Source organism: Clupea harengus, chromosome 11, assembly GCF_900700415.2.
Source record: "Clupea harengus chromosome 11, Ch_v2.0.2, whole genome shotgun sequence".
Classification (NCBI taxonomy): Eukaryota; Metazoa; Chordata; class Actinopteri; order Clupeiformes; family Clupeidae; genus Clupea; species Clupea harengus.
Genome location: NC_045162.1, coordinates 5,969,504 through 5,997,459, shown reverse-complemented (window position 1 = coordinate 5,997,459; position 27,956 = coordinate 5,969,504). Strand labels below are relative to the sequence as shown.

The 27,956-nt window shown below is 44.3% G+C and overlaps 1 protein-coding gene across 3 annotated transcripts; it reads left to right on the top strand.

The window, feature by feature from the left end:
- The first annotated feature begins 1,146 nt into the window (after nt 1-1,146).
- On the top strand, nt 1,147-26,424 carry lmna (lamin A). Of its 3 annotated transcripts, none has more exons than XM_031575675.2 (13): nt 1,147-1,257; nt 4,127-4,514; nt 18,099-18,255; nt 19,243-19,368; nt 19,636-19,806; nt 20,120-20,245; nt 20,587-20,807; nt 21,097-21,385; nt 21,760-21,867; nt 21,984-22,103; nt 22,405-22,464; nt 23,560-23,763; nt 24,076-26,424. In XM_031575675.2, the coding sequence occupies exons 1-13, from the start codon at nt 1,212-1,214 to the stop codon at nt 24,109-24,111; spliced, it is 2,052 nt and encodes a 683-aa protein (XP_031431535.1). In that variant the 5' UTR covers nt 1,147-1,211; the 3' UTR covers nt 24,112-26,424. The 3 variants fall into 3 exon arrangements, with proteins under 3 accessions (XP_031431535.1, XP_031431534.1, XP_031431536.1); XM_031575674.2 differs by lacking the exon at nt 1,147-1,257 and adding an exon at nt 1,651-1,670; XM_031575676.2 differs by lacking the exon at nt 1,147-1,257 and adding an exon at nt 2,941-3,118.
- The last annotated feature ends 1,532 nt before the right edge of the window (nt 26,425-27,956 follow it).

Sequence of the window (27,956 nt, the reverse complement as noted above, 5' to 3'; positions counted from 1 at the left end):
TCATATGCCAAGGACTACGTTTACCTGAACAAACAAAATAATTAGATTATCTAATTTGGTTTCTCAGTGGGCAAAACCTAATCAAATATGAAATATCAGTAGACATATTTAAGTATTGGCACAAAAAAAAACATCTTAGCAACAGTTACTACACAGAGTGAGACTTGTCCTCACTAAAACTACAAGTGCACACCAGCGGAGGTACAATGAGATTAAAAGCTCCAACAATACAGCTAATGCCCCATCATTAAAATACACTTTCCTCCCCTGTAGAGCATATCTATGTCTTTAATTATGTGGGTAGACAGTGATCTGTTGAAGAGCATATCTTTGTCTTTAATTACGTGGGTAGACAGTGATCTGTTGAACAGGGGCAGCTGGCTCCTGCCTAGTGTGCTGCTTTGGCCTAAATCAGTGACAGGTGTGTGACAAAGCAGTTTGGGATATTACGAGAGAGAAAGCTCTCAGCAGGTGTGAGAGGAAGAACGAGTCTGATACGATTGTTCCCACAAACACGTCGTTTTTCACTTGGAGATTGCACAGTGGGATCCTTTATTTAAAGCAACGAGAGGATTTAATTACACTAAACTCAGGAATAAGTTGGTGGTGTTGGGCATTGAATGAGGGATTCTTTTTGTTACAGAACAAAAGCTCTACTACAAGACACATTTTGCTTTTCATTTACGTGCCGTCATTTTTTCTTGTTAAAGTCAGGTTTAGTTTTTGACCTTGGTTGAGGCAAGGTCACAGGCTCTACTGGCTGTAGTGATAGTCTTTTCAGCTACTGTTTCAAGGAAATGTGTCATATTATTGTCCTGGCTAATGAGAAGCCTCCTTGTTCTAATGGTTTGCATGTTAGATTGGGTCATTATTCATCATAAACTGAGTTTATTGTACCACCAGGCACTGTATTTGTGTTATAAAGGGGAGCTGTCACCATGTATAAACTTTTTCAGCCCCACTGTTTGAAAAGTCCTGCACGTGTATTGTGGTTTATTTATTTATTTATTTAATTAATTTTGATACAGTCCTGTCTGCTGCACCTAATCTGTGACTTTACATTCACCACTGACCTTGGTATCTCCTGCCTCAGTCTCCCCCTGAACTCAGAGAATAGTGCTGCCCTTAAAATACAGTGTAATGTTTAATGTTAGCCACCGGGGGCAGCACTTCTTCCCCTGAAGCCTGAAGCAGCTCAGAAAAGCTTGGCAATGTTTGCAGGCCTCAAAACATGGGGCAACTCTTTCAGGACTGTAGGTAAGTAATCTCTTTTCTGTGGTCATCTTCACTGCGTTTACGCATGACAACAAGCTCAACAGTGTATGCCAGTTGCAGTCTGATTCAGCTGGTTTGGATAGTAACTCTTGAAAATGACACCGCAATGTTGCAATCAATTGCAAACACATGTGTGTTTTGATTGAATTGAACCTATATTTGGCTTTTGTTAGTCAAAAAAATGGCTAGCCTTCGCCTTTCAAGTGCATATGACTTAGTTTCATTTGGGACAGATCAGCTTTATTGTTACACGTCGAAAAAGTTTGTTACTTGTCGAAGGAGTCAACCAACACCCACTGTAAAGACAACATTTCTAGTAAAACCACAGAGGCTGAGTGGAGTGTTTTGTGTAGTGCATACTTGGAATACTCTTCAGGTCAAGGGAGGCAGAACCGGTGAGCTGTTAAAGTAACATGCCTTTAGCGGCCTGTCATGTCTTGCAACCTGCAGCGTAGGTGGAGGCTGCATTTTGGCAGTCATTCGGCATTTCACAAGTCCTCTCAGAGCGCTAGAGATTCCCATGGCTTCTTTTTGTTTTCAGTAGCTTGTTTTGAAAACTCGACTAGTAGGCTAGGCAGGTATGTGGTTGTGCCATGTGTGCTTCCTACAGATTGTGCCAGTCAGGAAACTAAGGTTCAGCCAGAGAGGGAGAGAGAGAGGGTATGCGATGGGAGAAAATGAAATGTCTGTCTCGTGTTAAAGCAGCATTGTCACCAGGAATGCTGGAGGACCCTGAGAAAGACAAGGAAAAGACTCCCGCTCATAAAGACTGGTTTGTTTGTTTGTTTGTTTGTGTGTAGGGCGTGAGCCGTCACCAGTCCCTCTCCCTCTCTGTTTTCTCTGTTTCTCTCTCCCTCCCTCTCTCTGTCTCTCTGTTTCTCTCTCTCTCTCTCTCTGGTCAGTCTTTCCCATGGCCAAAGTCATGACCGCCCACCGAGGCAGCCAGTCCTGCTTGTGGATGCCGCAGTGTGGCTGTTGGGTGTCTGTCCAACATTGCCTCACCCAGAACAGAGTTGCCCCACTCTCAACCTAATCCCATGTGGCCGAAAAAAGGGATTGGATAAGCGATTTTGAAGAGCTCCACCCCTTCTTGATAAATATAAGCGCAGGTTTGCACATCCCTGTAGAGATGGACATCTCTTTTGGGGGAAGCCATTTTCTTTTCTGGCACCGCAGATGACAAACTCCATCCTTGTTTGGATAGTAAAGTTAAGTCCTATGAGAGATTGTAAGTCTGTATTTGTCATTTACTTTTATGGGACTTTGCCCAAGCCACAGTCACCTAGAGGGCACGGGCTCATTTTGAGTGAGAAATCCTCAGCAAAATCTAAATTCAGCACAATTCTCGGTAAATCGCAGGATGTGACCCATCACCACCATCTGTCAAGCTGGATATGTTGGGGGGAATATCTCAGAATGACATCGGTGTTTGTGCTTGAAGAAAGTGAAAGGATGACTGGGACTGAGAGCAGAGAGAGCAAGGTAGCGGGAGAAGAGCAAAGAGCAACTGCTCAGCCTCCACCCCGTCGCCTTGTGGGCTGGCCGCTCTCGTTTAATCACTGGCTCCTCCTCTCCCCCCTCCCTCTCCCTCTCCCCTTCTCTCTCTCTCTCTCTTTTTTTCCTGCTCCCTCCCTCCCTCACTCCGCCACACGTTAACTTGGGCCCGAGAAAAACTGGCAGGCAGTGCTGAGCTGAAGCCAAAGGCACACAGAGCGAGGCAGCATTCCTGTCCTGAGACTTCACAGAGTGCTCTGAGCTCCAGAGACTAGCGGTCCAACTTCCAGACAGACACGACCAGCCCAACAGGGGAAACGAGATCCACTGTTTGCCTTTGAAAGAGCAGGTAGAAAAACTTTTACATATGACTTTGAGTGAGTGTCTTACTTTAGTAAGTTTTATCTATTGAGTCGACATGTGCTGTGTTTGGAGAGTCACCTGGCATTTTGACTCTGAAAGTCTTGGATTGTATTTTAACTTTAGACACTGGCTAGTTTAAGATAATGGTAGTGTACTGATAGAAATGCGAAGTTTATTTGTTTCTGTTCGAATGGATATATGCTAAATCTGAAGACCAACACATTTTTCCTCGTAGTGTCTGTCATACCTGTGGTCCAGTGCCTGCTGCACATGTGTTTAGCTGTTCCGTTTGAATGACGGTCTCATGACTTTAGACTCTGTCACTTACCGATTACTGCTATCATTTAAGTCATCGTGTTGAAAAAGTTTTCTCAGTCCCATGATTCTAAGAGGCACAGCATTCTAATTCCGGTAGTTTATCTTAGAAGCATTAAATGGAAGATGATGTGAAATGAATGGGCTGTGAGGAGTAGGCGGGTCCAAACTATTTCACTCTTGGCCGATGGCATAGAGATCTGTTGTAACATTATTTCAGGAAACAATAACGTTTGAGATCAACTATAAATGTCTGTTACCCAACTGTTGAGTAATGCAGTAATGAATCCAGCGTGTCTCTTACTGGAGCTCTGAGGACTCCTCACTCAAATCCACCCATCTTTTGGGGTGTGGCAGGGCCTGGCAGGGCAGGGCAGGAAAAGACCTAAATGGGGAGGGGAAGTTGCGTAGGGAGGAGGGATGGAAAAGAAGGACTGGAGTAAGGGGGAGGGAGGATTGGAGAGAAGGTGGGATCGGTGGGTAGAAATGAGGAAAACCTCTCTGGATGAATTTCTTCCATGGTTTGTCATTTAGCCTGACATTTAGAGAGTAACAGCTCCCAAAGTCCAGACATCCACCCCAGTCAGCCTCCTGAAGGAGCCCATCTCCGTGTGCCAATGGCTCATCCCCCCCCCTCTCTCTCCCCTTCTCTTTCTCCCCACCTCTCTCCGACCCCCAGCTTCAGTTTACCCGTCCGTCCGAACCCCACTGATGGAGACCCCGGCCCAGAAGCGCAGCAGCCGTGGAGGAGGAGGGGGCGCGTCCGCCGTGCTCTCCCCCAACCGCATCACGCGCCTCCAGGAGAAGGAGGATCTGTGCAACCTTAACGACCGGCTGGCCACCTACATCGACAAGGTGCGCTCGCTGGAGACGGAGAACGCCGGCCTGCGCATGCGCATCACCGAGTCGGAGACGGAGGTCAGCCGCGAGTTGGGCGGCATGAAGAGCGCCTACGAGACCGAGCTGGCCGACGCCCGCAAGACGCTCGACTCCGTGGCCAAGGAGCGCGCCCGCCTGCAGCTGGAGCTGAGCAAAGTGAGGGAGGACTACAGAGAGCTCAAGGCCAGGTGAGGGGCAAGGGATGGAGGAGAGGAAGCGAGGGACTTCTGAGGGGGTTTCTTTTTTTATTATTTTCCTTTTCTTTTGGTCATCTGGGTTTTGGCAAGAGTACAATCAACATGACACATTTACAATACCTCAATACTTTGAAAACACACACGTTCCTTTCTAACTCTGAGGGGTTCCAAAGGCATCAACAGTACCACATTTCTAAATCAAAGTAGCAAATTCATTATCTTCCCCGAGCAGTTTGAACCTGTGCCTGCACTCACCAAGCGCACATAACTACTGAAGCAGCTAAAAGTATCATTATGTTTTAACTTCCTCATTGTACCTGTACAATACATTAACAGGCATTCTAAGAATGTGTCAGAGATCTCTTCTTTAATATTTGATCTGATTCTATTGTACAGAGAGTGAAGAGATATGTTTTACTGACCGAAGACCCATGATGTAATGTCTGAGGATGATGAGATAATCAAGACAAACGTGTGTGTGTGTGAAACATACTTGGATGTTGTGTCTGGGATGAGATTAGGATGGGGAGGGCTTAGTCCATGATTTAATAAAAAAAGACAACTACTGGGTATTAACCTCAAAATGATGTTGAAAGGTTACACCGTACAGGATCTCAACAGCCACTGACTTACTAAATACCACAGCGATCTCGTTTGCCGTTCGATATGAAATAAGTTCTGAAACGACTGTTTGACATTTGAGAGTAATTACACAGACCCTCAGGATGTACAACTGCATGCAGGGGAGCAGGACTGGCAGCTTCTGTGCTGTATAATGAGCTTGCATGTTATTAAGTGAGCTTGGCCTCATCCCTTTGCTGTAGTGGAGCAGTTCAGCATTGTTTACATTCCCCTCATCCTGAAACTCAAAGGTTACAATTAAAATCAATACTTATGAAAGCTTGGTGGAGTACTTTCAGAGCCTTTCATGAAGATGTTTTCTCACCAGCTTACTCAGATTTTTGCTCCAAGCAAATGTCAAATTAAAATGCGTCCATCTGATCTTTTTATCGGGGCTTTCTATTTATGGGAAGACCACATGTAGTCCTCAGTTGACTTTAGCGATCTAGTGACGATTACATCACTCCCTTACTGGTCCCCTGCCAAGTCATCAGTACACTTTGGAAGCGATCCTGTACTGCACTGGTGTCACTTGACAAGCCAAGCTGCACAAAAATAAATGGCAAATAGCCTTTAGGCGGACCTGGTAAGACGCTGTGCTTGTGTTGGATAGATTTCGGGATTAACCTCAAAGTAGGTGTGTTGAAGGTGTGTGTGTGTGTGTGGTGAGTTTGAAATGCTGAACCCCTGAAGGCAAAGAGATGGATGACAAGAGGGCACAGCCTTGTTGCCCCACCTAGTCTGTAGAGTGAGTCTAGAGTGAGGTCATCAGCGCTCCCTGCTGATCACACTATGACCAGGTAACGTGTTTCACTAAGCTATTCACCGTACAGGAGGACCTGGAGCATGGTCTGCCTCAAGCCTTTGACGTTAGCCTCATACAGAAAAACAGCGTTTTGGGTGATGGAAATGCTGTGGTCACCTCTAACTGGCTTACAAACGACTCCCTTAACCAAAGGGAAGATAACAGAATACTGTACACCGTCTAGACTCGCACTCACCCCTCTGCTCATGGGCAATCTCATATTTGTTACTGGCACATATTAAGGTCTGTAAACAAGGCTTGATGACGGCTTTATCAAAAGCCGTCGAAGATACTTGTCAACGCAGAGCCTCAAGCTTTAGAGCGCACACCCCCTTCTGTGTGCACTGGGTGTTGGCTCATAGGCCCCTACACTCATTCATTCATTGATTCATTCATTCTCAAGGTTATCTTAAATATCGTTGAGTAAATGCTTAGGTGTGTCTGTACAGGTGTGGCCCATTCCATGGTTGTTGTCTTTAGAGTTTGAGAAGGGCACATGTTGCATAATCTTCCTGTTATGTTAATGAACATATTTGTTGCACGTGGAGTTACTTTTTATTTTTTTTTACATTCTGATTCGCAGGGCTGTAAATAATTTCCATGGTAACTCTGGATTGATCTTTTGCTAGTCTTTTCCTCAAACCTAGCTCCTGTTCAAATAGTAGCTTAGTTAGCTTTTCCCCGTTTAGAAGTGAAACCTCAGAAGATGGTGAAAATGAGTTTCTCCCAGGGAGAGACCAGTCCTTAGATACCACGTCCCGGAAATCGCTCGCAATTATGAGGTTTAGGGCCCAGGGAGAATCCATCTCTGATGTTGCGGCAGACTGTGTTAGGGGACTGTTTGGTTACCATGGCAGTACTGTAGCCTTCCATGGGTGTGTGAGGGAGGGAGGGGGAGGGGGTCGGTAGTGGGGCGGTGGTACTTGAGCTGACGATAGGGTGAGTCAGAAGCTTTTTAAGGCCTTGTGGGAATTGCCTTGCCATGGTCAAATGATCAGCAGCCAGACAATCCTGTGCTTGGAAACTCTGTGTGGCTTTTCCACCACTTTTATGAGGTGGCGCAGAGCTATCTAGGAGTCTGTGTTAGCTGTGAGCAACCTAGGAGTCTGCTCTGTTAATGTTTGCATGTTTAATGTGTGTGCAGTCGAGAGTAATGTCCGGTGAAAGTGTTTCATGGGTGGAGCTGTGATTAGAAGGATTAGTATAACAGTGACATGGCTGATAAGGCTCCCAGAATGCCTTGCAGGGTTCATGTGTTTGCACAGTTCACCTTTTTATCACACTCAGGTTGTACTGTAGTGGCGTAACCACTAGCATTTACAAGATTTATCGTTTTATTGGGGCATTGCCACAACGTGATTCTGTCTCATTCAAGAGGTGTTGTTTAGATTAAAGTGCCATTCAGATTTGTAGTCGCATGTCTAACATTATGTTGTCTTCAGCAGCATTGTGTTTGATCACTTTTGCCACGGTTTGCCAGAGAAGAGCAACAGTATAGTTTGTCGGGGGGCAGAACAACAGTGCTCCCATTAAGTTGTGCTCTGTGAGAGAGCATTGTGGTCCAACGGCACAGCATGGGAATGAATGAATGAATGAATGAATGATTAACTGACTGGCTGACTGAAGCAGACACATGCTCTTCCAGCCAGAAGGCACAACTGGTCAGGTCGCTCGTGTTTCCGATCATGAGTCGGCAAATGCCCTTTTAAGTGGCGCGTCTGTTTTTCGACGTCACGGCTGCCAGGAAGTCCTTCTGTCCCCTGTTTGGAGTCGGCTGAAATGGGACCCCACGTGTCGGCTGGGGCTCGTCACCGATGGCTGCCTATGCCGTCTCCTCTTTTAAACACACACACACATAAATACACTCACTCTCACTCTCACTCTCTCTCTCTCTCTCTCTCTCTCTCTCTCTCTCTCTCTCTCTCTCTCTCTCTCTCTCTCTCTCTCTCTTTCACACTCTCTCACTCACTCACTCACACACACACACACACACACACACACACACACACACACACACATAAACACACTCTCTCTCACACACACATACATAAACACACTCACTCACACACACACACACACACACATAAACACACTCTCTCTCACACACACATAAACACACTCTCACTGTCTCTCTCTCTTACTTACTCACTCACACCCACACACACACACCCCTGTCGCCCAACTGCTGTGCTGAGCAGCTGAAAGGTTTTCTGCTGTGTACAGTAAACCCACTGTCATCACCCACCAGGAGGATAATAGCCTCCTTAATCCTGTCCTCATTATAAGACTGTGTTTAGACTTATTTTGCCTTGGTCTGGATAGTTGGACGAATCCACCAACGCCGAGAACTGTGCTGTAGGTTTGTGTTACAGCAGAGGGGGCTTTCCCTTCAGTGAGAACAGTGAACTGGGCCCTGGGGTAGAAATGGAGGTTTTCCCAGTTTGTTTCCCTTCCCAGTGCTTGGAACTATGTGTGTGTGTGTTGCAGTGCCAACATGGACATGGGTGTGGTGTTTTAGGTGGATTTTGGTAGTGAAATGAAGGTTGTGTGTGTGTGTCGGTGTCTGTGATTTGTTTTCTTTCCTGTTCTCAGATGGCATATCATCTGCTGCCACACCCCTTGGCACAGGGGGATGGCATTGTGTCTCCACTAAGGCGGTGCCTCTTAAAGTGGAAATATACAGACACCATTTCACTGTTATGGTTCAAAACCGTCGAATGTACCTCCCCATCGCTCGTACCTCCTCAGTAGAAGGCATGTCTTCTGTGCAACAGTCCCTAGAACGGATTCCCCCCTCTTCTCCTACGTCATCCCTGAGTGGGTCGTTTCTTTGATCTAAAACCCCTTTCTGCTCCCATGTAGTCCTTTGCATTACTTTTCAGTTCCCTTGTAATTGGTGAACAATGCTGTGCAATATTCTGCATGTTTTTCAGAATTGCACAAGAAATAAGGAATGCGAGGAGGCTTCATATTCTCCTCAGTAAACCGCTGTCATTTTTTGGTGACTGGGAACATTAGGATTATCATGGAGCAGAGCTGCTTGCAGACCTCTGATACGTCAAGAGTATATTTCCTTTATCAAGTGCTTTTCTCCTCACTGCTTCCTGTTTGAAGAACAACATCCTATGGCTCCAACATCTTTTCACACCATTGTAATAATCTGGTATTCAAGTGTCAAATTCATTGTTGGACTGTTATCTAATTTTAAAAGTCTTTATACCCGTTAATCATTTCTCCTGTGGGTGTCGTGTATCCCATTTACTCCATTTTACTTACTGTATTCACTGCATACATTCTCCAGAGAAAATACCCTTGTGAGATGTGTGTTCAGCCCACATTAAATTAGTTTTACCAGTGTTAATGTCCCAGTGTTAATGTCCCCCAGTGTTAATGTCCCTCTCAGAACATGTCGACCATACCAGACATCTACTGTAACCGCCGGTTACTGCTTTGTTTTTTTGGAATTCCGAGCCATAAAGTACACAGGAGGACACACCTGTGTTTTTTGCCAGAAAGCTTTTGAAACACTGTAAACACATTCCTACCATTTTCTTAGATTTCACAATCCCACTTTGTAGTTGTCTCCACACATAAAAAAAAAGATACTGAAGTTACTATAGACATGTTTTGAGTGGTGTACATGATTTATGATGGAAGTGTTTATCCGTTCATTGTCAATTAGATTCTAGTGAGCTACTGTATATGTCCCTCTGGGCTCATACCCTGTGGAACCCCCCCTCCAACGTCAGTCAGGATCCAGTGTCATGGCCCCTCTTAGGTGATGCTGGCCCTGTCTGGAAGGCTGGGTGTGGGCGACCTCTGCCCAAGTCATTATTTGCTTGTAGCGTGTTCAGAAAGGCCGATATAGCTTCATCTCTCCTATATATGAGTTTGAGGTGCTACTGCTGAGGAAGTGTCTGCAGTATTGTGTCGTGAACGATACGCATTCCAACTGAACTCTAATACATGGTCATAAATACAGAAATAACATCTTGAGGGAGCCGTGTTGTACTTTTAGGCTCAGCTCCTGGTACCTGTAGGCTGCTGCTGCGGGCACATTTTCCCATTGGCAAAGCCGTGTAGGTAGAGTACTCTGTAAAAGCTCTCGTGTACAAATGGAGGGGCGATGGAAAACAGATGTGGGAGCATTGTAAATTGGCTGTATGGTAATAGAGGCCTCTTTGTTGGTTGGAGTGGAGCTGCGAGTGAAGATAATGAAAGAGAAGGTTTTGGCCATTCCATGCACAATGTCTATGTTCCAGTGGCACCACAGTATGTAGGAAAGTGTGTGTGTGTGTGTGGATCAGAGTTTCCATGGCACTCAAGGCTTTTCCAAACCAGACTATAGCCAAGAACTAATGAGTCACTCACTGAAAGTAAATCACTTAAATATGGAAGAGCTGTGTGGAGAAACGCACACATATACACACACGCACGCACACACACACGCACACACATACACCCAAATGACTGTTCTGATTGGATGTTTGATGGAGACATGTTTGACTCAGTTTCCTCTGTTGTGTAATTTGCGTGTTTGGGATTCAGGACTTAAAAATATATTTCTTTTCGATGTTGGCATCTTTATGTTGCGAATGAGCTCAAGATGGTTTTAACGGGTCTTCGTAAACTCTTGCCAGTTCTGTTTGCTGTGCTCCTCCAGCTCTGCACCAAATGCATTTAAAAGCAACTCTGCTTTACAAAAAGGTATGATGGTTTAGAAGCACTTCTTTTATTACGATGATCCACCAACTTGAAAGCGTAGTGGAGACACACTACCTTAGCATTTTGTGGCATCAGTTTATTTTTATTATTTTTTTTCCCCATCTATCCGTCATGCAGTTTTGCATCCCAACCAACAGTCTGCCAAAATTCTAGAGTTGAGCAGAGATATGATCTAGAACTCTGGAGTCATCTTGTGTAGCCTTTTAATAGTGGACTTTGATGGCTACGTTCCTTTGCCACAACCCATCATGTCCAAACCTGAGTAACTCTGTTTATTCTCTTTGTTTGGCTTTGCTGTGTGTGCTCTTACAATACTACTGACAATACTACAAACCCCCGTCTGCTGTTTCGTCTTCAGACAGCATGGCTCCCCGTGCAGCCTCTCACATGGCAGCACCATGTGGCCTAGCGTGAGAGAGCAGGGGCCGATCATCTCCAGCTCTTAACCACAGACTTTGGTGCCGCTCCAAGCTCCTAATACTGCGGCCCCTAGCAAATGGCAACCCTCTCCAGCACTCCCAAACCTTCTGCAGCTGCACAGAGTCAAACAATTGAGAGCAGAGGAGCGTGCTCGGGCCTCGCCTGTGTTTATTCTCTGACAAACCCAATCAGATGGTGTTTATTGTTGCTCTACATGCAGGGTATGGTGAGCAGTAGATGTGGAGTTGGGTGGAGGGGGGCCTTTGTTTGTTAACCCTCCGTTCAGGAAAGGGGGCCCCCATACAGAAGGGTACTCAAAGTGCCCAAAATCTGGAGCTCCGCCTCTGACATGCGGTGACCTATATGATCAGGAAGTGTGATTATATAACACAACAGCACGCTAATTGAGCCAGATGTGCTATTAAGAGTGGGCAAGCTAATTTCTAAAAGGACCACATGCTTTTGTTTGTGGATTTATATATGTGTATAAATATACATATATATATAATATGTATATTGTATATATTGTTCGACCGCTTCATGCTCTCCAATTATGAATTGGCTTATCTGATGCATCAAGATTTTAATACGCTTTTGATAAACAAAACAAGATTCAAATGTTTCGGGGATAACGGGGGTTAGACAGGCTGTGTCACTTCTACTTCCCCATCAAAGGCAAATCATGGCCCTGCAGTATGAATGCTCTTTCCCGACGCTCACGGCCCTGCAGTATGAATGCTCATTCCTGACTCCCACGTCCCCAGTGCATTGGAAAAGGAAGGGGGAAAAAAAGAAAGCAAACATTCACTCTGTTAGAAATTAAAATCCGCTTCCACAGGCCATGTAACGGCTAATGTAAGCCTCCTACTTTCCTTGGAAGCACACAGAAAGGAAAGCACGAGGAATTTGCCAAAGCAGTGAATCTCAAACCAGGAAGAACGATGTGAGAAACAGATGAGATAAAGCCACACCCAACATCCAGTACAAGGCTACCCTCAAGCAGCTCTGGTGTTAGCTTAGCCTCGTGGTTCCAGCCACGTGTTTGGATAGTGCTAATACAAGATTTGGCTATCAGTTTTATTCAGGTCAGTCGTATGACTTTGTCATACGTGCATGGAAAGCACAGCTTCTCAATCCACCACAGACCAACGAATCATACAAAACTGAATGTAAACCCAAATAAGGCGTGCTACCACTGACATCACTCATTTGAAATGTAAAATATGTCTGACCAAATCGTTTTTGCTAGATCCACTGCCAAGGGCTCTGGGTCTAAAGGTGTTTTGGCTGCCAACCCACTCTTGAGTCTTATGTCAGTCTGGTGCTCCTGAGATGCACCAATGACAGGCTCCCTTCACACCCACTGGAGAGTAGCATGCAGGTCTGTGTTTGATCTCTCCTTGGAGCTGTGCTTGTTGTGTGGCTGTAGCATTGGTTGGTTTACAGAGATGAAACATCGCAGCTAAATAATCATTCATGTTTCTCGTTACCCCCACAGGACTCAAGTGGAATGTGTCTGAGCTAGTCAGTGCTTGTCTGTCTGTCTGTCTGTGTGTGTGTGTGTGTGTGTGTGGTGTGTGTGTGTGTGTGTGTGTGTGGGGGGGGGGGGTTGTTTGTGTGCATGTGTTTGTGAGTGATCCCTTTCATTGTGAATGTTGTGCAAATGTCAGGAAGGACTTTTAAAAAAACATTGAAACATATCATTTGCATCTGCAGTATTCCAACAATGGAAGTTTGTCTACCACACATCTGCATAGTACTGTTTGCAGAGGTTTCATTGAAGACCTTTCCTTTGGCAAAGCATCCAAGATGTGATATTAATCATTTAGGATCAGTGGCACAGAGTTTTCCCTCTGAGAGGGTAAGTACAGATCTTTTTTATTCATAGTGGACTGTTGAAAGATCTATAGTAACTCCCAAGTTTGGAAAAGGTATACGTTTTGGGAAGCTCTGAGTCATACAAGGGCTATATGCGGCTATTTCCACTCCCAGACCATCAGGCGATTTACTACCATTCTCCCCCATTTCACCTACCAACACAAATGTACTCTTTCAACACACAGACACCCACGCACACATATTTCCACTTAAATTCAGTGGAAACACCCTTTGGTATGCAAGCGTGACTCAGACTAGTCTGTACAGTTTAGAGGGAAGCCTATCACCATCCTGGGGATGGAGGAACCCCTGGCCAATGGGGATGAAGGTACCCCTGGATAATTCTCTCTGGAAAAGAGGAGTTTGTTTGGAGTGTGACTCACTGAAGGGTCCCCACCCTTATACGCTCAGGCATGCAGGCTGGTCTGCCGTGTGTGTGTGTGTGTGTGTGTGTGTGTGTGTGTGTGTGTGTGTGTGTGTGTGTGTGTGTGTGTGTGTGTGTGTGTGTGTGTGTGTGTGTGTGTGTGTGTGTGTGTGTGTGTGTGTGTGTGTGTGTGTGTGTTGTCTTTTATTCACTGCCTGTACTGCATGGGTGGCTGGTTTGATTTCGCAAGGGTGTGTGGGAGGTTACAGTCATAGCCTCAGCCAGTGTATACCTGTCTTGCACCTGGTGCTGAAGGTATAGCACCTTTATGAAGTAGGTTTATGGTCTGACCTTTCATCATAGGAGATAATGTGCCTCTTGGAATTGCCCCAATGAATATAATTTTTTTATTTATTTTTTAACAGCTTTAAGCCATTGTGTGCATGCCGCCTCACCTCCCCTATATGCATGTATGCATGCGACACACAGCCTTTCCCTCCGGCCTGTAGCCTCAGACAGTGTAGGTTCAGTCGACGCCTCAATTTAGATTGTTGTGACGAGCAGGCTTCAGACACAACTAAGTCTATGCGTTGGCTTATTGCAAGAACGATTCCACCATTTTGATGCAGAATTGATCCTCTGGCATTTGCAGGTTTAGTGCTTTGTTGTGTCCCAGTGCACAGTAACATTTGACTGTTCATAATGCTGAGAATGTTCAGAAGAGGTTTATGACTGAACACAGGTGTTCTTGCTGGTGTCTCTTAATTGTGCCTTCCGGGGACTGTGTCTGTGTCCCTGCCCCCAGCTTCAATCATAGTAATTGCTCTGACCCATCATGGCTACAACATCTGACAAGTACAGTTTGTAATGATATTAAGGGTCACATAGAGTATATGGAACAGAATTATGTGGATGATGAAGGACTATTCCCACTATAACTGCACTAGTCTTGCCAGCAGTGTTGTGGGTCTTCTGTCCCTATCTTAATGACTATCAAAAGCTAAAATGAGGAAGTCGGCTTGTATTTTAAATGTTCAGCTTTAAAGTATAGGAAATGCTGTTCTCTCGTGGCCTGGTGTGTGAGTCATCATATTATATGATTTGATCGACATAGTCACTCTGCCATGGTCTGGTTCTCGTAAGCACTGGCTCCAGCATACAGACCTTGCCTGGATAATAAGCAGTCTTTGGGCTAAATACAAGTTTTTCGTCTGTTGCGGTTGTACTGTATCTGCCTCTGACATTTCAGATTTTCCATCCGTAGTCGAACCCTTTGGATGGAAAGGTTGCTTTTTTTGGCTTCCAAATCCCTGATTTGAGAGAGAATAATAATGAAAACAGAAGCTGCAGCGGGGAAAAGTCCCTCGGCATTCCAGTCTACGTCGCTCTCCTCAGAAACGTGCTGGAAGTGCGACACCAGCGTTTCCACTAGAACTACAGTCTGGGCCATGTCGCCATGGCAACGCTACAGCAAACACAGACTCCCGGCCGTTGCTTGTCTTTGTCCTTTTTTTTTGACTGTGGCTTCCATATTCGTCACAGAGGTGGACAAAGATAGCTATGAGTCATTGTAATGAATTCCTCTTGTTTTTTTTTTTCTTCCTCCTCGTTCTCCCTTCAGCTTTCTTCGTGACATGAAATACATCCACATCTCTCTCTCTCTCTCTCTCTCTCTCTCTCTCTCTCTCATGCTGCCCCTTCACCTCCCTTTCTCTGCTCACTTTCCATCATTGATTCGCCTCAGAGGGCCTGTGTTTGTATGAGACAAATATCAAGTCTATCTCACTGCAGAAGAGTTATTCACTTGTAATGGAGTGGACGTATATGCCTGTGTGTTGTTGTTTGTGTGTGTGTGTGTGTGTGTGCGCACAAGACTGTTGTGATTATTTAGTTTTGCCCTCCCTGCATCTGATTGCTATGTGTCGGTATACACAATCACACGAGTGTGTCTCCTTCAATTTCATTTTCTCTAAATAAACCTCCTGAGTTACTCGTGTGTCATCCCCTAACTAAAATTAGTACCTCTGACCTCCGACCTCCTTAATATCACTCTCCCACCTGCCCCCTCCAGTGCACCGGGCTCAGCTAGGCCTAGACCAGTGAAATAGTGCTTTCCACCGCTTCTCCACTGGACTGGTAATCCAGTAGTATAAACATCTCCCGCTCTTACCACATCCTCTCTGATAAACACTGTTCCATTTACATTTTTACCCCGCTGCGAATCAAAACGCGCCGGGTCATAGTGTAAACTGTGACTTGAGATTTCAATGCCACGGCTACGTGAAGTGTGTAATGCACTGGACACCCACCCGCCCGCCCACCCACCAACAGAGTGGACAGAAATACTCATGTTTTCCACAGGGACAGATGTTGCATTAGGCTGTGCTTCTACAGCATGTGGGAACATATCCTTCCATTGTCCAACTTCAGTGACTGTGGCTTCCTGGTGAAGGATCCTAGCATTGCTGAGAAAAAGAAAACTATTTCTTTCTTAAACACGCAGTAAATATTCCTGTTTGGTGTGGTGGTGGTGGTGGTGAAAAAAAATGGTGTGTGCACTAATCACACTGGTCACATGCAGACACACACACCCCGTGTGAGACACACCCCCCGTACGACACACACACACACCCCCCGTACGACACACACACACACCCCGTACGACACACACACACACACCCCGTACGACACACACACACACACCCCGTATGACACACACCCCGTACGACACCCACACACAGTAGAACACACACACGCATAAAGAGGTGTTCTCTTCCAGGCCTTGTAGTGTGAGTGTGACTGAGGTGATGCAGAGGCATGCCCACCCACAGCGCTCCTCTTGGGTAGAACACTTTACTGCCTGTGGGTGCATACTCTACTGCACCTCTGGACTCAGTGGGACTCAACAGGAATTCTATGTTCTCTTGTTATATCCCCCCCGCCCCCCAATGTACGTAAATATGCAGACTTCATACAGCCCTCTCTCTTACTATGTACATATGGAAGACTTCACAAAACTGGCCTTGCCTATGTTTGCAAAGTCAGCTTGTGAAGCACCGTGCTTATCCACACTTTGTAATTGTTCAGGTATAGCTGGTCATGCTCACAAGCTTACCAGAATTTCCAGCAAACTTTGTCAATTTATTTGAATAGTGTCAACTCAGTGGCCTAGCCCTGATCTCGGAAGAATGTGGTGAGACACTGGAGTGTTTGTCACTGCTGGGTGGGAGTATCGCACCAGGAAGTGATGACTGGATGCCGGAGCTCAAGGAGCCCCCTCCCTGAAAGGGTCCTGCCTTCCCCTCTCTCCCTCCCTTGGGCCTTCGAACATTCCTCACATTGCTTGTAGTTAGCGACACAGACACTCAAGTTGGTTCTTATCAGCAGAGGCCATTACGCCCCCCCCCCCCCCACACACACACACACACACACACACACAGGTGGATTGGGCTTCAGTAAATGCAAATACAAGGGGTGTGACCCTATAATTACAGAGCTACTATGCTACATGCATGGCTTAGCATAGGATTGACTAAAGGCTGAAATATGCTTCTAAAGCAATTTGTCAGCCTCAACTCTGTAGATGGTCGTATTTGTACATAAAAGTTGTTTTACTTTTTTTTTTTGCTTAGATCTGTTCCTGCAGGGTTGAAAGGCAGTCCCAGGTAGTAAATCACTCTCCCCAGCAGTGGTTGAATGGTTGGGACACTGCCCTTTTCTGTCTTTTGAAATCTGAGAGGATGGGGAAGGGAAGACCTCCAGGCTAGCCAGTCTCTTTCAGCACCATCCCACTGGGTGGTTTACTGTTGAGGGAGATTTATTGTTTTTTAAACGAGGTCTTTTTGCTATCTCTTTGAGTTACATTAATGTGTATATCACCTATCAATGAGGATGTATTGTATGTGTGTATGTGGGTTTTTGTTTCTACACATGTTTGGGTTGTATTGGAGGAGACTGGTCTTGTCTGAAGAGCTGCACAGGCAGCAGCAGTGGTCTGGAAGCCATCTTCTTAGCCATCCTCCTCTGCCAGATGAGCTTCATTAGTGTCAGAGAGCCCTGCACTGGGAGGGCTGCATTTAATAACCTGGAGTTGCTTTTCCTGTCTGCCACTTAAATCTAATACTGGGACATTAAAAATGGAAAGCTCCCGATAAAATAAATAAATAAATAAGAACATAGTTTTTAGTGCCTTGTTTACACGCCGTAGTTTATGTGGAAGGTTGCATTTTTGTGAATGCTCCCCCCAAGAACATAGTCTCCCAAGAAATCAAACACACATGTTGTTTTGTGTGCTGGTACTCCCGTTAGGGACGTACTATGGGTCTGATGAACTCTCACACAAATGTTGCAACTGGGAGAGAGATGTCACTGTGATGAACCCAACGTAGTGTCTCCGCCTCCGAACAGGCTTCTAAAGAACAATCTTTCTAAAGTGGCAAATATTACAGTGGTTCACTGCACTACATCACTGTTATCTGGTGGAGGATGTAAATGTCTTCAGAGATTTATGTAATGCTGTATTTGCTTAGCAAGCTGAACACACATGTAATATGAAAAAGAAGGGGTTCGTTCCCCAGCTGATACACTCATAGTTTGTTTGTTTGTTTTCGACATTCACTTGAATCAAACAACCAAATATAATACAAGTTGGTCTTTGTATTTGTCTTTGAAAAGTAGCCTTTGATTATTGCCCCCGAAATGACCGGCATGTGAACCAATGTTCCAATGTGAGCCAATGTTCCAATGTTCGTTCTCCCCTCAGGAATGGGAAGAAGGAGTCCGACCTGGAGTCTGCTCTGGCTCGTCTCAAAGACCTGGAGGCCCTGCTCAACTCCAAGGATGCCTCACTGACCACTGCACTGGGGGAGAAACGCAATCTGGATGCGGAGGTCCGCGACCTGAAGGCCCAGCTGGCCAAGGTGAGGAACTTGGGTGCATAAACTTCAGAATGGGAAAACAAATACAAAATATGCACTAATTAAGTATAAATACTCGTCTAATCACTGATGGCTTGGTATTAATATATAACATATATAATAAAAATGCTGGGACAAGGGACTGATTTTCCTTAGACCTCTAAGTGTCCTTTTCATAACTGTCCTCGTGGAAAGTACTAGATTGATGGTATGAGGTGCATTACTCTCAGAGGGCACTTTGGTGCTACTGTTTGCCATTCATTTCCCCAGGCTTCATGTAGTATTTCATAGTCGCAGGGACAAAGCCAAAATAGATGAAATGATCTGTTGTGACCTCTGCTGGCTTCTTGTTGAACTTCTAGCGGACTTTTACTTTTTCAGTAGAGGAAGGTGGTATTAGGTAGTAGATTGTATTTAAAAATGTAGTGAAAATGGTAAGTCATAACAAGTTTGAAGAATTAATACATTTTATATAACATTCACTCAGAATATTAACGATTCAAACTCCTTGTCCTTGAGGATGTTGTGTGGATATTCTCGCAGTGTTTGCACTTTTCTGCTCTTAGTAAGTTCTCAATGTCCTTGTTGTTGTTTTCATTTTCGTCATCTCCACCTCCAGTTGTAACTATTTCTTGTTCATCTGGATAGTAAAACTCACTCAGAGTGTTCGCTTTCGCTCATTTTGTATATGAAAAGAAATGGTAATTGTAAATAGAAATAAATATAGTTTTGTTGAGCTCTCAAGTCTTCTCACGAAAACAATTCGTCGGGGGGCAAAACGCAATTCTGTATTGCTCGCTGAGGCCTCTGAGCTGGCGATAAGCGGGAGGCATGACAACGCATTAGCCAATCAAAACTCTCGTACTATGGATTCAGACGTTGTACTGTCAGTCCTTAAGTTCCTTAGTAAAGTAAAGTTCCTTAAATGTTCCACACACAATAATGTTTGTGACCTCTGAAGACTCTAATGTCCTGTTGCTCCTCCAACAGTTGGAGAGTAGCCTGATGGATGCCAAGAAGCAGCTGCAGGATGAGATGCTGCGCCGTGTGGACGCAGAGAACCGCCTTCAGACCGTGAAGGAGGAGCTGGACTTCCAGAAGAACCTCTACTCTGAGGTCAGTCCTCTCCACGTGGAAAGAGCCACAAGCTGACGGCTCACCAATGCATCTTGAGTCTTATGTTAAAATATGTTAAGAGTCTGATCATGAAATCGTCAGCCAGAAAGTACAGAAATAACAGACAAATAATTATGTATTTTAAAGCAGTTTGTACTTAAGTATAATCCACCATATGGACAAAATCTTGGACTGTTGTTTCACCCCTTTATATCTGTGGGGGGGGGGAAATCCTGAAACTTCTCTCCTTTCTTCCCTGCCTCGTAGGAGCTGCGTGAGTCCAAGCGTCGCTACGAGTCGCGCATGGTGGAGATTGACAGCGGCAGAGAGCAGGAGTTTCAGAGCAAGCTGGCCGATGCCCTCACCGAGCTGCGCGGGCAGCACGAGGAGCAGGTCCGCATCTACAAGGAGGAGATCGAGAAGACCTACAACTCCAAGGTGAGCAATGTGCATTGGTCACAGGATAATGCACGCATAGTCTCTGGTGTTGAGAAATTATGTTGTATTTACTATTTTTACTGCACTTTTGTACTGTTTGTGGCAGGTTTTCCCAGATTGTAATTCATTTTAACAAGAATTCACAGTTTTAACGGTTGATTCCCTTGCACTGCTATCTACTTGTGCCATGCAGTTATTTGTAGTGAATATACTCTGGCTGTTATTGCATTTTAACTGAGCTTTCCTTAGTCTATAAGGAGACCTACCTGAGCTTGTAGTGAGACTGTGTGTGTGTGTGGTTCTTCCCCTGCAGCTGCAGAACGCTCGTCAGTCTTCGGACAGGAACAGCCTGCTGGTGGGCGCTAGCAATGAGGAGCTGCAGCAGACGCGCACACGGATGGAGAGCATGTCCAGTCAGTTCAGCCAGCTGCAGAAGCAGGTGCGTGTCACCTCTGCACCTTCCTCTTCCTCTCTACCTCTTCCTCTCTTCTCGCTGGCTCTCTGATGGCCTCTCCCGTGCACCCTTCACTTTACCACAGAGAACCTTTGTTGAAGTTCAGACTTTCCTTGTTTATCACCAATACATTTCATCTAGGTCTTAAATCCCTATGTGGTCAAGTGACTCCAGTGAAATAAATGCTACCTGCTTGGTTTCTTCTATAAATAACTTCTACAGTTAACATTTATAATCTACATTTAGAATAATCATGATTTATCATGACTTATGTTTCAATACCTGAAACACAGTTTGATGTGTAAATGCCGGTTCTCTATTGACAGTTGGCGGCTAGCGAGGCCAAGGTGCGTGACCTGGAGGAGGCCATGTCTCGCGAGCGGGACATGATGCGCCGGCGACTGGACGATAAGGAGCGGGAGATGGCGGAGATGCGGCAGCGCATGCAGGACCAGCTGGACGAGTACCAGGAGCTGCTGGACATCAAGCTGGCCCTGGACATGGAGATCGCTGCCTACAGGAAGCTGCTGGAGGGAGAGGAGGAGAGGTGAGGGACTGACACTGACACTTCACAGGCGACACGCTCTATGGTGCACTCAGGTGTGCCACACACGGCGTTGTCACACACGTGAAGTTAATAATAATAATTATTGTTTGTTGTAGTTCGACCAGGCACACAGTAAATTACAGATGATATGTTAGGTGGTGCATAAATGCAGTTTAATAGATTAATGTAACTGTTCTGCTACACAGAAAAACATGTTTTTTTTAATTAGAACATATTAACATATTGGCTCTGTTTTAATTGGTCTCACTTTGCCCCCCGCCCCCCCCAGGCTGCGTCTGTCACCCAGCCCTCCACCGTCTCGTGTGACTGTCACACGCTCCTCCGGTTCGGGGACGCACGCGCACACCCGCATTGTGCAGAGCAGCAGCAGCCGCAACTCCTCGGGCACCGCCAAGAAGCGAAGGATAAACGACACGGACAGCGAGGCGTCCAGCGTGATGGGCGGCACCGTCACCCGCACGCGCATCGCCCAGCAGGCCTCCGCCAGCGGGCGCGTCACCGTGGACGAGGTGGACCTGGAGGGCAAGTTCGTGCGCCTCAGCAACAAGGCTGACCAGGTGAGGCCCTCTGCTGCTCTGTGGCCTAAAACCAAGATGGCTGACGTTTTGTCACATTTACTGACTGTTGCTTTGCACATAACAGTGGGCAAGTAATTTGGTCTGTCACTTTTTTTGTTTTTTTTCTTTCTTTCTTTCTTTCTTTCTTTCTTTCTTTACATTCCAAAGAAACTGCAGAACTTGGTGTAGCTAAGAACTTGGTTTTAGGACCATAAATTCTATACTATAGATTACTTAATCTGTGAAACATGATCTTATTTCACCCCACCCCATTGCTCTGTTATGTTGTGTTGTGTTTTGTGAAATCTGATGTTTTGTGTGTGTGTGTGTGTGTGTGTGTGTGTGTGTGTGTGTGTGTGTGTGTTGTTCTACAGGACCAGGTACTTGGCCACTGGCAGGTGAAGAGACAGATTGGCTCTGCCACCCCCATCGTCTACAAGTTCCCTCCCAAGTTCACCCTCAAAGCCGGGCAGTCTGTTACAGTACGTCTGTTTAACTGTTGAGCCTTATTTCTACATCGCCAGTAACTGGAGACCTGGTTGGTCCCATAACACTGTCATTGCTCACTGTCCTCCTCTCCTCCTCTGTGGGTGAACAGATCTGGGCAGCTAACGGAGGTGGCTCCCACAACCCCCCCACTGACCTGGTGTGGAAGACCCAGAACTCCTGGGGCAGCGGAGACCTGTTCCAGACCACCCTCATCAATGCCAGCGGAGAGGTGAGTCGCTTTGCCACTCCCACTGCCTTGGCCATGAGAAGTTTACCTTGAAAGTGTAGAATAGATGACTGTATTTGTATTTCACCTGATTAAGATCACTAAGCAACATTTCTGAGAGTTAATTCACTTCACACATTTAAATTACTAGGTTACTTTTCTTGATTCATGCTATTTAATCGACTGTGCAGTGACCTGTCCTCTATTTTAGGATACAGAATTATTTTTTTTTATTAACTACGGACTCTTTTTCTGTTTCTTCATCTCTTTCTCCACACCTCTCTCTCTCTGCCCCACTCAACAGGAAATGGCCATGAGGAAGGTCACACGAACTCTATTCCAGGATGAGGAGGAGGATGAGATGGTAATTTCTTGGAGTTAAACAAAAAAAAAAAAGACAGCTCTATTTCAGATCTCTTTTCAATGGTTTAACATTAAATCTGTTGAAGCAACGTGCAGACCAGGCTCACAGTTTTTTTTTTCCTTCAAATTAGTTAATTCCTGATTGGTGGTCTTCTCCATTCTCTGCTCCACTTTTCTTCCCCTTTTCAAATAAGAGTAGACCTGTTTACAATTTATTATGCTGAAAGAGTTTAGTCTAGAGTAGGATTGCAAATCTAGACAGATTGGTACAAAATATTAAGAATATTGTCCCCAAAAGGATTGTAAATGATAACAGCACTAGAGAATTTATAGCGTTTATATTCCTATAAATTACACAGCCGAGTGAGAAGTCATGCATCAGTTACAAGGGCGTAGGTTTGGTCTCAGCATTGGTAGATAAAAAAAAAACGTAGTTGATATTATGTTGAACAGGCAAACTAGCTAACTGTGTACTAACTTGTGGAACTTGGAACTGATTTAAACATAATAAGAATAATAAAACCTTAGTTTATTTACAAAACAGTATTCTGCACCGAAAATAAATAATAATAAATAAATAAATGAATAAAAAACGTTCTCCACATTTTTTGCAAGTGTTCTTTTTTTTTGTCCTTTTTTGGATATTCCAAACATGAGTAAGACCTCACCTGAAGCCCTGATGGTCCAGCTGCTGCTTCCTCAACCTGCACTACATCTGCACTGGATTTCTGAGTTTCCTGAATGCATTTCAAAATAATGCCTTAAGAACAAAATGATCTAATGAGAAGTGACAGCATCTTGTCTCGCAGGCTCGAGGGCGCATTGGAAAACTTGGAAATGTATTTTTCACTCTTCTGGGCGACGGACATAGTATAGATAATAACACGTTTTCAAATATATTGTGCAAAATATTTTTTTGGCAATTAAAATGAACAAAATACTGGTGGGGACAATTGTGTCTTTCCCAAACTTTGGTCGTGACTAGTAGTCCCTATTGACCATATGCAGACCTACCCCCTTGATCAGTTACCTTCAGCGCAAGTGCGCAGCTCTGCACGACCACCTGGTGAAATCTGTACTTTGGCTCCCCCTGCAGGCGGCAAGTAGCACTTGCGTGGACAGCGAGTACAACCTGCGCAGCCGCACGGTGGTGTGTGGCTCCTGTGGGCAGCCGTCGGACAGAACTAGCGGCAGCTGTGTGTCGGCCGGCTCCTCTCGCTCCTTTTGCAGCGGTGGTGGTGGTCTGCCTGAAGGGCTGGTCTCCCAGTCTTTCATTGTGGGCAACAACCAGCCACGACACGTAAGCATATTAACTTCAGTTGGATCAAGTTTGGTGTCGGTTTAAACTGAAAAAGTCAAAACTATTTTCTTAATATGTAGTTTTTTCATATGCAAGCTGATTATCGGCCTATCTTTTTAGTGGCATTTTATTCTCATTCTACTGTTAGCCATGTTCCATATTTGTACGACGCGGTTTGTGAATCTTATAACACTCAGAAAAATAACCTAGACAATATTCACCTCTGGTATTTCCATAAGCATCTGTTGTTGTCTTTCTCATTCCTTTGAGTTGACTTGACCTTTGACCTTCTCTGCCCTTGTCATCTCTCAGGGAGGCCCCCGGCCAGAGAACTGCTCCATCATGTAGACTCCGAGCCCCAGACCCTCAGGCCAGCCTGGGACATCTATCCACAGCCTTCCCCTCATAAGGGTTATTTTTCTATCATTTTTTCATTTTTATATATATTTTAAGAATCAGTCTTATTTTGTACGATGTAACCAGCAAGGTGGGGTAGTGGGTTAGATATGCATGTGGAAAAGGGGTTGTTACGGGGAAAACGAAAAGTGAGTTTATATTTTTTTTGTATAAGTGTTAGCTGGGTGGCATGGTAGCTAGCATGGTAGCTGGGCATGCTTCTGTAAAGGCTTCATGTGGAAGAGGTAGTTGTTTGGGCACTAAAACAGTCATGGCTGGGGTTTCCCGTCCGAGGCGGAATGATATGGCTGTTAGAGTTTTACACGCACAGCTCAGAATACCCATCCTTGAATCAATCTTCTTGTCTGTTTTCGGACCGGTCTTTACTGACCTGGCACGCGACGTGCACAACGTAAGATTTAGTAGTTTAGACGTGAAGACGAGGTTGGGATGTTTTGGTTAAATTTACAAGTTGCCTTGGGAGCCAAAGATGTGTCAGGACATGTCTTGCAGATGTTTCATGTAAAACATGTTCCATTTGGAATATCACAAGGAATTCATGATGAATACCAAACTACTCTGACCATCTTGGGAGATGTTTATATGTTCATCTTAAGGGGAACACGACAATGCTTAACATGCCTATAAATTCTTAGGCCCCAATCTCTTCTTGATGACGTGTTTTTCATTGTTCCTGCACTGCCAAAGACACATGGTACTTTGTCAAAGCCATCTAATATTGTTTGCTGAAGAGAGGAAACAGAAATATACAGAAGATAAAGAAGTTTTGTTTGAGTTTTGAAGAGTGTTTCAAGTTGTTTAGGTCAATGTATATGTCAAGTTTTCACTTTGTGCTATTTTCATACATTTGCAAAATGAATATACATTGAAGATTTAGGTTGAGTAAAATATTGAGTAATGTTTGCTAAAGTGTATGTATAAAGAGAACGTGTGGAACATTTATACGGCAACATTGACTGGAAATGGTATGTTCACAGAGGTTTAAAAAAAAAAAATCAGTTTTAGAGGGTTTGAGAATATTTTTCGAATGTTTATCATAAGAGAAAAAACATGTACACACCCAGACATGATTTATTTGGAGTATAAAGTTCTTTCAACAATCTAACTACTAAGTATATATATTTTTGTTTTCTATTGAGAGTTACCTTAAAACATTGAGATTTGAACAGATATATATATAGAGATCATAGCACAGGCTCATTTAGCCACATGACTAATGATCAGGCAAGTTCAGTACCAAAGACTCTTCTGGGTAGCAATCTTTTCTGCACAACTTGAAAACCTGAGTAAAGCCAAAGAAATCCAGAGTATTTTTTTTTATTTCTATTGTTTACTTTAAAAAAAACAAAAAAACACTTGATCTTTTTTGTATGACCAATGCAGTCCAATCCCCCATGCCTGGACATGGACTCGCAGTGTCTTGCAGGTTCTCTGTCCCGTGACTTACGGTGCTCCTTTCACTCCTTGACCCCTGCTGCTTGGTTTAAAGGAACATATTTGACTTTTGATATTCTTGTGCATTTAGTTGTGCTTAGTGGAAACTTTGATTTGGGTGGTGATGGAGGGTCTCGTTGATGGGGCATGTATTCTTTTTTTTTTTTCTCTCTCCGTATGACTAATTACAATCTTCTGTTTCTATGTTTGGCTGCTTGTACTGTAGGCATAGTAGTACTAAGTTTTGCACCCCACAGAAAAATAATGCTTTCTGATTTTTCTGTCTTTCTTTTTTTATTTTGTAAAAATTATAGACATTTTTATTTTTCCAAGCGACAGTGGTAACGAAGACAAGTTGATAGATGATTATGTCCTGATGAGCTGTACTTGATAATATGCAGATTGGCCCACACAGTCTCCTCTTCAATGATGGTGTGATTGCACAAATCAGCCTTTTTTTGCCTCCTGAATATATTCTGTATTTAAGCTCAAAAGATTAAACTGGGGCCTCCAATGACACCTTGTAATTTAAACCTCACAAATTGAATTACATTTTTGTAAATGGTTTGAATGATAGACCAGCACAACATCTTTAATAAATGTGTCAGAATAAGTGTCATATATTTGTTAGGAAATAACAGTTTGTCAGAGGGGGAAAAAAGGGGTAGCTTCTGCTTGTCTGAAATGAAACATTTGTATTGCCTTTTTTCATATTTCAGAAACATTAAGCCACGCCAAACTTTATTTTTTTGTAAACCACTCTTCTGTTAAATAGGCATCCTTGGGAAAATAAATAATGCATCATTAAAACTTGTCACGCTTCCTTTTTCTCTCTTCTTTTTCTGAGTGACCTTATTATCATATTTTTGTATATGACATTTTATTCCAGTGATAAAACAAGCCATTATGAAAAGAATGAAACATTATTTTAATAATAAAATAAAATGATTGAATAATCATTTCAATGATCAATGATTCCTCGAACAATGACGGTGCAACACTACACTACTATGCAAATATAGATACAGGACTGCATACAAAGCTCAACTTTACTATTTACATCATATACAAATGAAGTGATGGATCACATTAATCAGTGATTGACCTTCTAAGCATCTCAGCTGTGAACCAAGCCTATGCCTTCACATCAGCCTTCTAGTGGATACAATTTACAAATTATAATGGCAGTATTAGCTGTAATACAGCATAATCCTTAATAAATTGAAGCTGCACCCTAGTAACACACACAACAAGCTTCAAAAACATGTATACTGTACATGAAAAACGTATCACCACTTGGATCATCACTTTGTTCCCTTAAACAAAAGAATGGATGGATCATCCACTAGGTGGCAGTGTTGTGCCACTATCTAACAACTTGGAGGAAGTCTGATTTTGCTGTGGTTGACATCGTGCATTGCTCCACTGCTACTGAGTGGTTGTGGCCTGGAGTGGGTATGGAGCGATGTGGGCTGGGGAGGGTTTGCGAGGTCAGTCATGCAGGCGACGGTGAAGGGGGTCGGCGAACACGGGGCAGGTCGTAATGAGCCGGGAAAGTCGTTTTGTGGGGCAAATTTGTAACTTGTAAAAAAAAAAAATGTTTGACTGCACATTACGTTTTGACAGGAAATAAACTGGTGGTTGTGATCAGTAATTTCGGAGCTACATACTAGTATAATTATTAGCTGCATACAATATGGTATATTCCAGTTATCTTATAAAATATTAGGAGGTCGACTGTGGGACAGTTGTAGCTCATATTACAGTCGCTTGCAACCAGCAAGCGTAGCTAACAAATGAAAGAGGCTTGGTAGTTTTGCGAAAATGTGAAACACTTGGTTTGCTGCAAAGACTAGCCTACAGTTTACAGAAAAAAAACATGTAATTTCATCTTAGTCATATTAAACACAACATAGCCTAGCCTACTACAAGAACGTTGTATCAAATTACGAATGTAGTTTGACGGCAAAGCACTGCCAACAAGCCTCCGTAGAGTTTTAGGCCGCCACGGTGTCAAGGTTTATTTAAACTCGAATTATCACAGAGCATTCCTATCCCTGTTTTCCAAGATACCACAAAAAATGTTTTTCCTCTGGGCGCTTCGCCATGTTCAAACATCACTATGAGTCACACATGAGTACGAGCCTACTAGGAGGAGATCAAGAAGACCTTCAACTCCAAGGTGAGCTGTGTGCACTGTTCACAGGATAATGTACAAATACCCTCTGGTGTTCTAGTGTAGCGTTGGATTTGGAAAGAAACTTGTGGCTTGGTTTCCTCAGAATATAAGGTGTGATTCATCTGAACGGCGCCAGAGGTGTAAGAAGTGCAGTCGATTCACT

What these genes read in the sequence shown, in the direction of transcription:
- lmna (XM_031575675.2), top strand. Translation starts at nt 1,212, where the DNA reads ATGTTTGCAGGCCTCAAAACATGGGGCAACTCTTTCAGGACTGTAG. An exon ending in AAGCCGGGCAGTCTGTTACA is followed by an intron (nt 21,868 to 21,983) that starts GTACGTCTGTTT and finishes GTGGGTGAACAG; the next exon opens with ATCTGGGCAGCTAACGGAGG. An exon ending in GCAACAACCAGCCACGACAC is followed by an intron (nt 23,764 to 24,075) that starts GTAAGCATATTA and finishes GTCATCTCTCAG; the next exon opens with GGAGGCCCCCGGCCAGAGAA.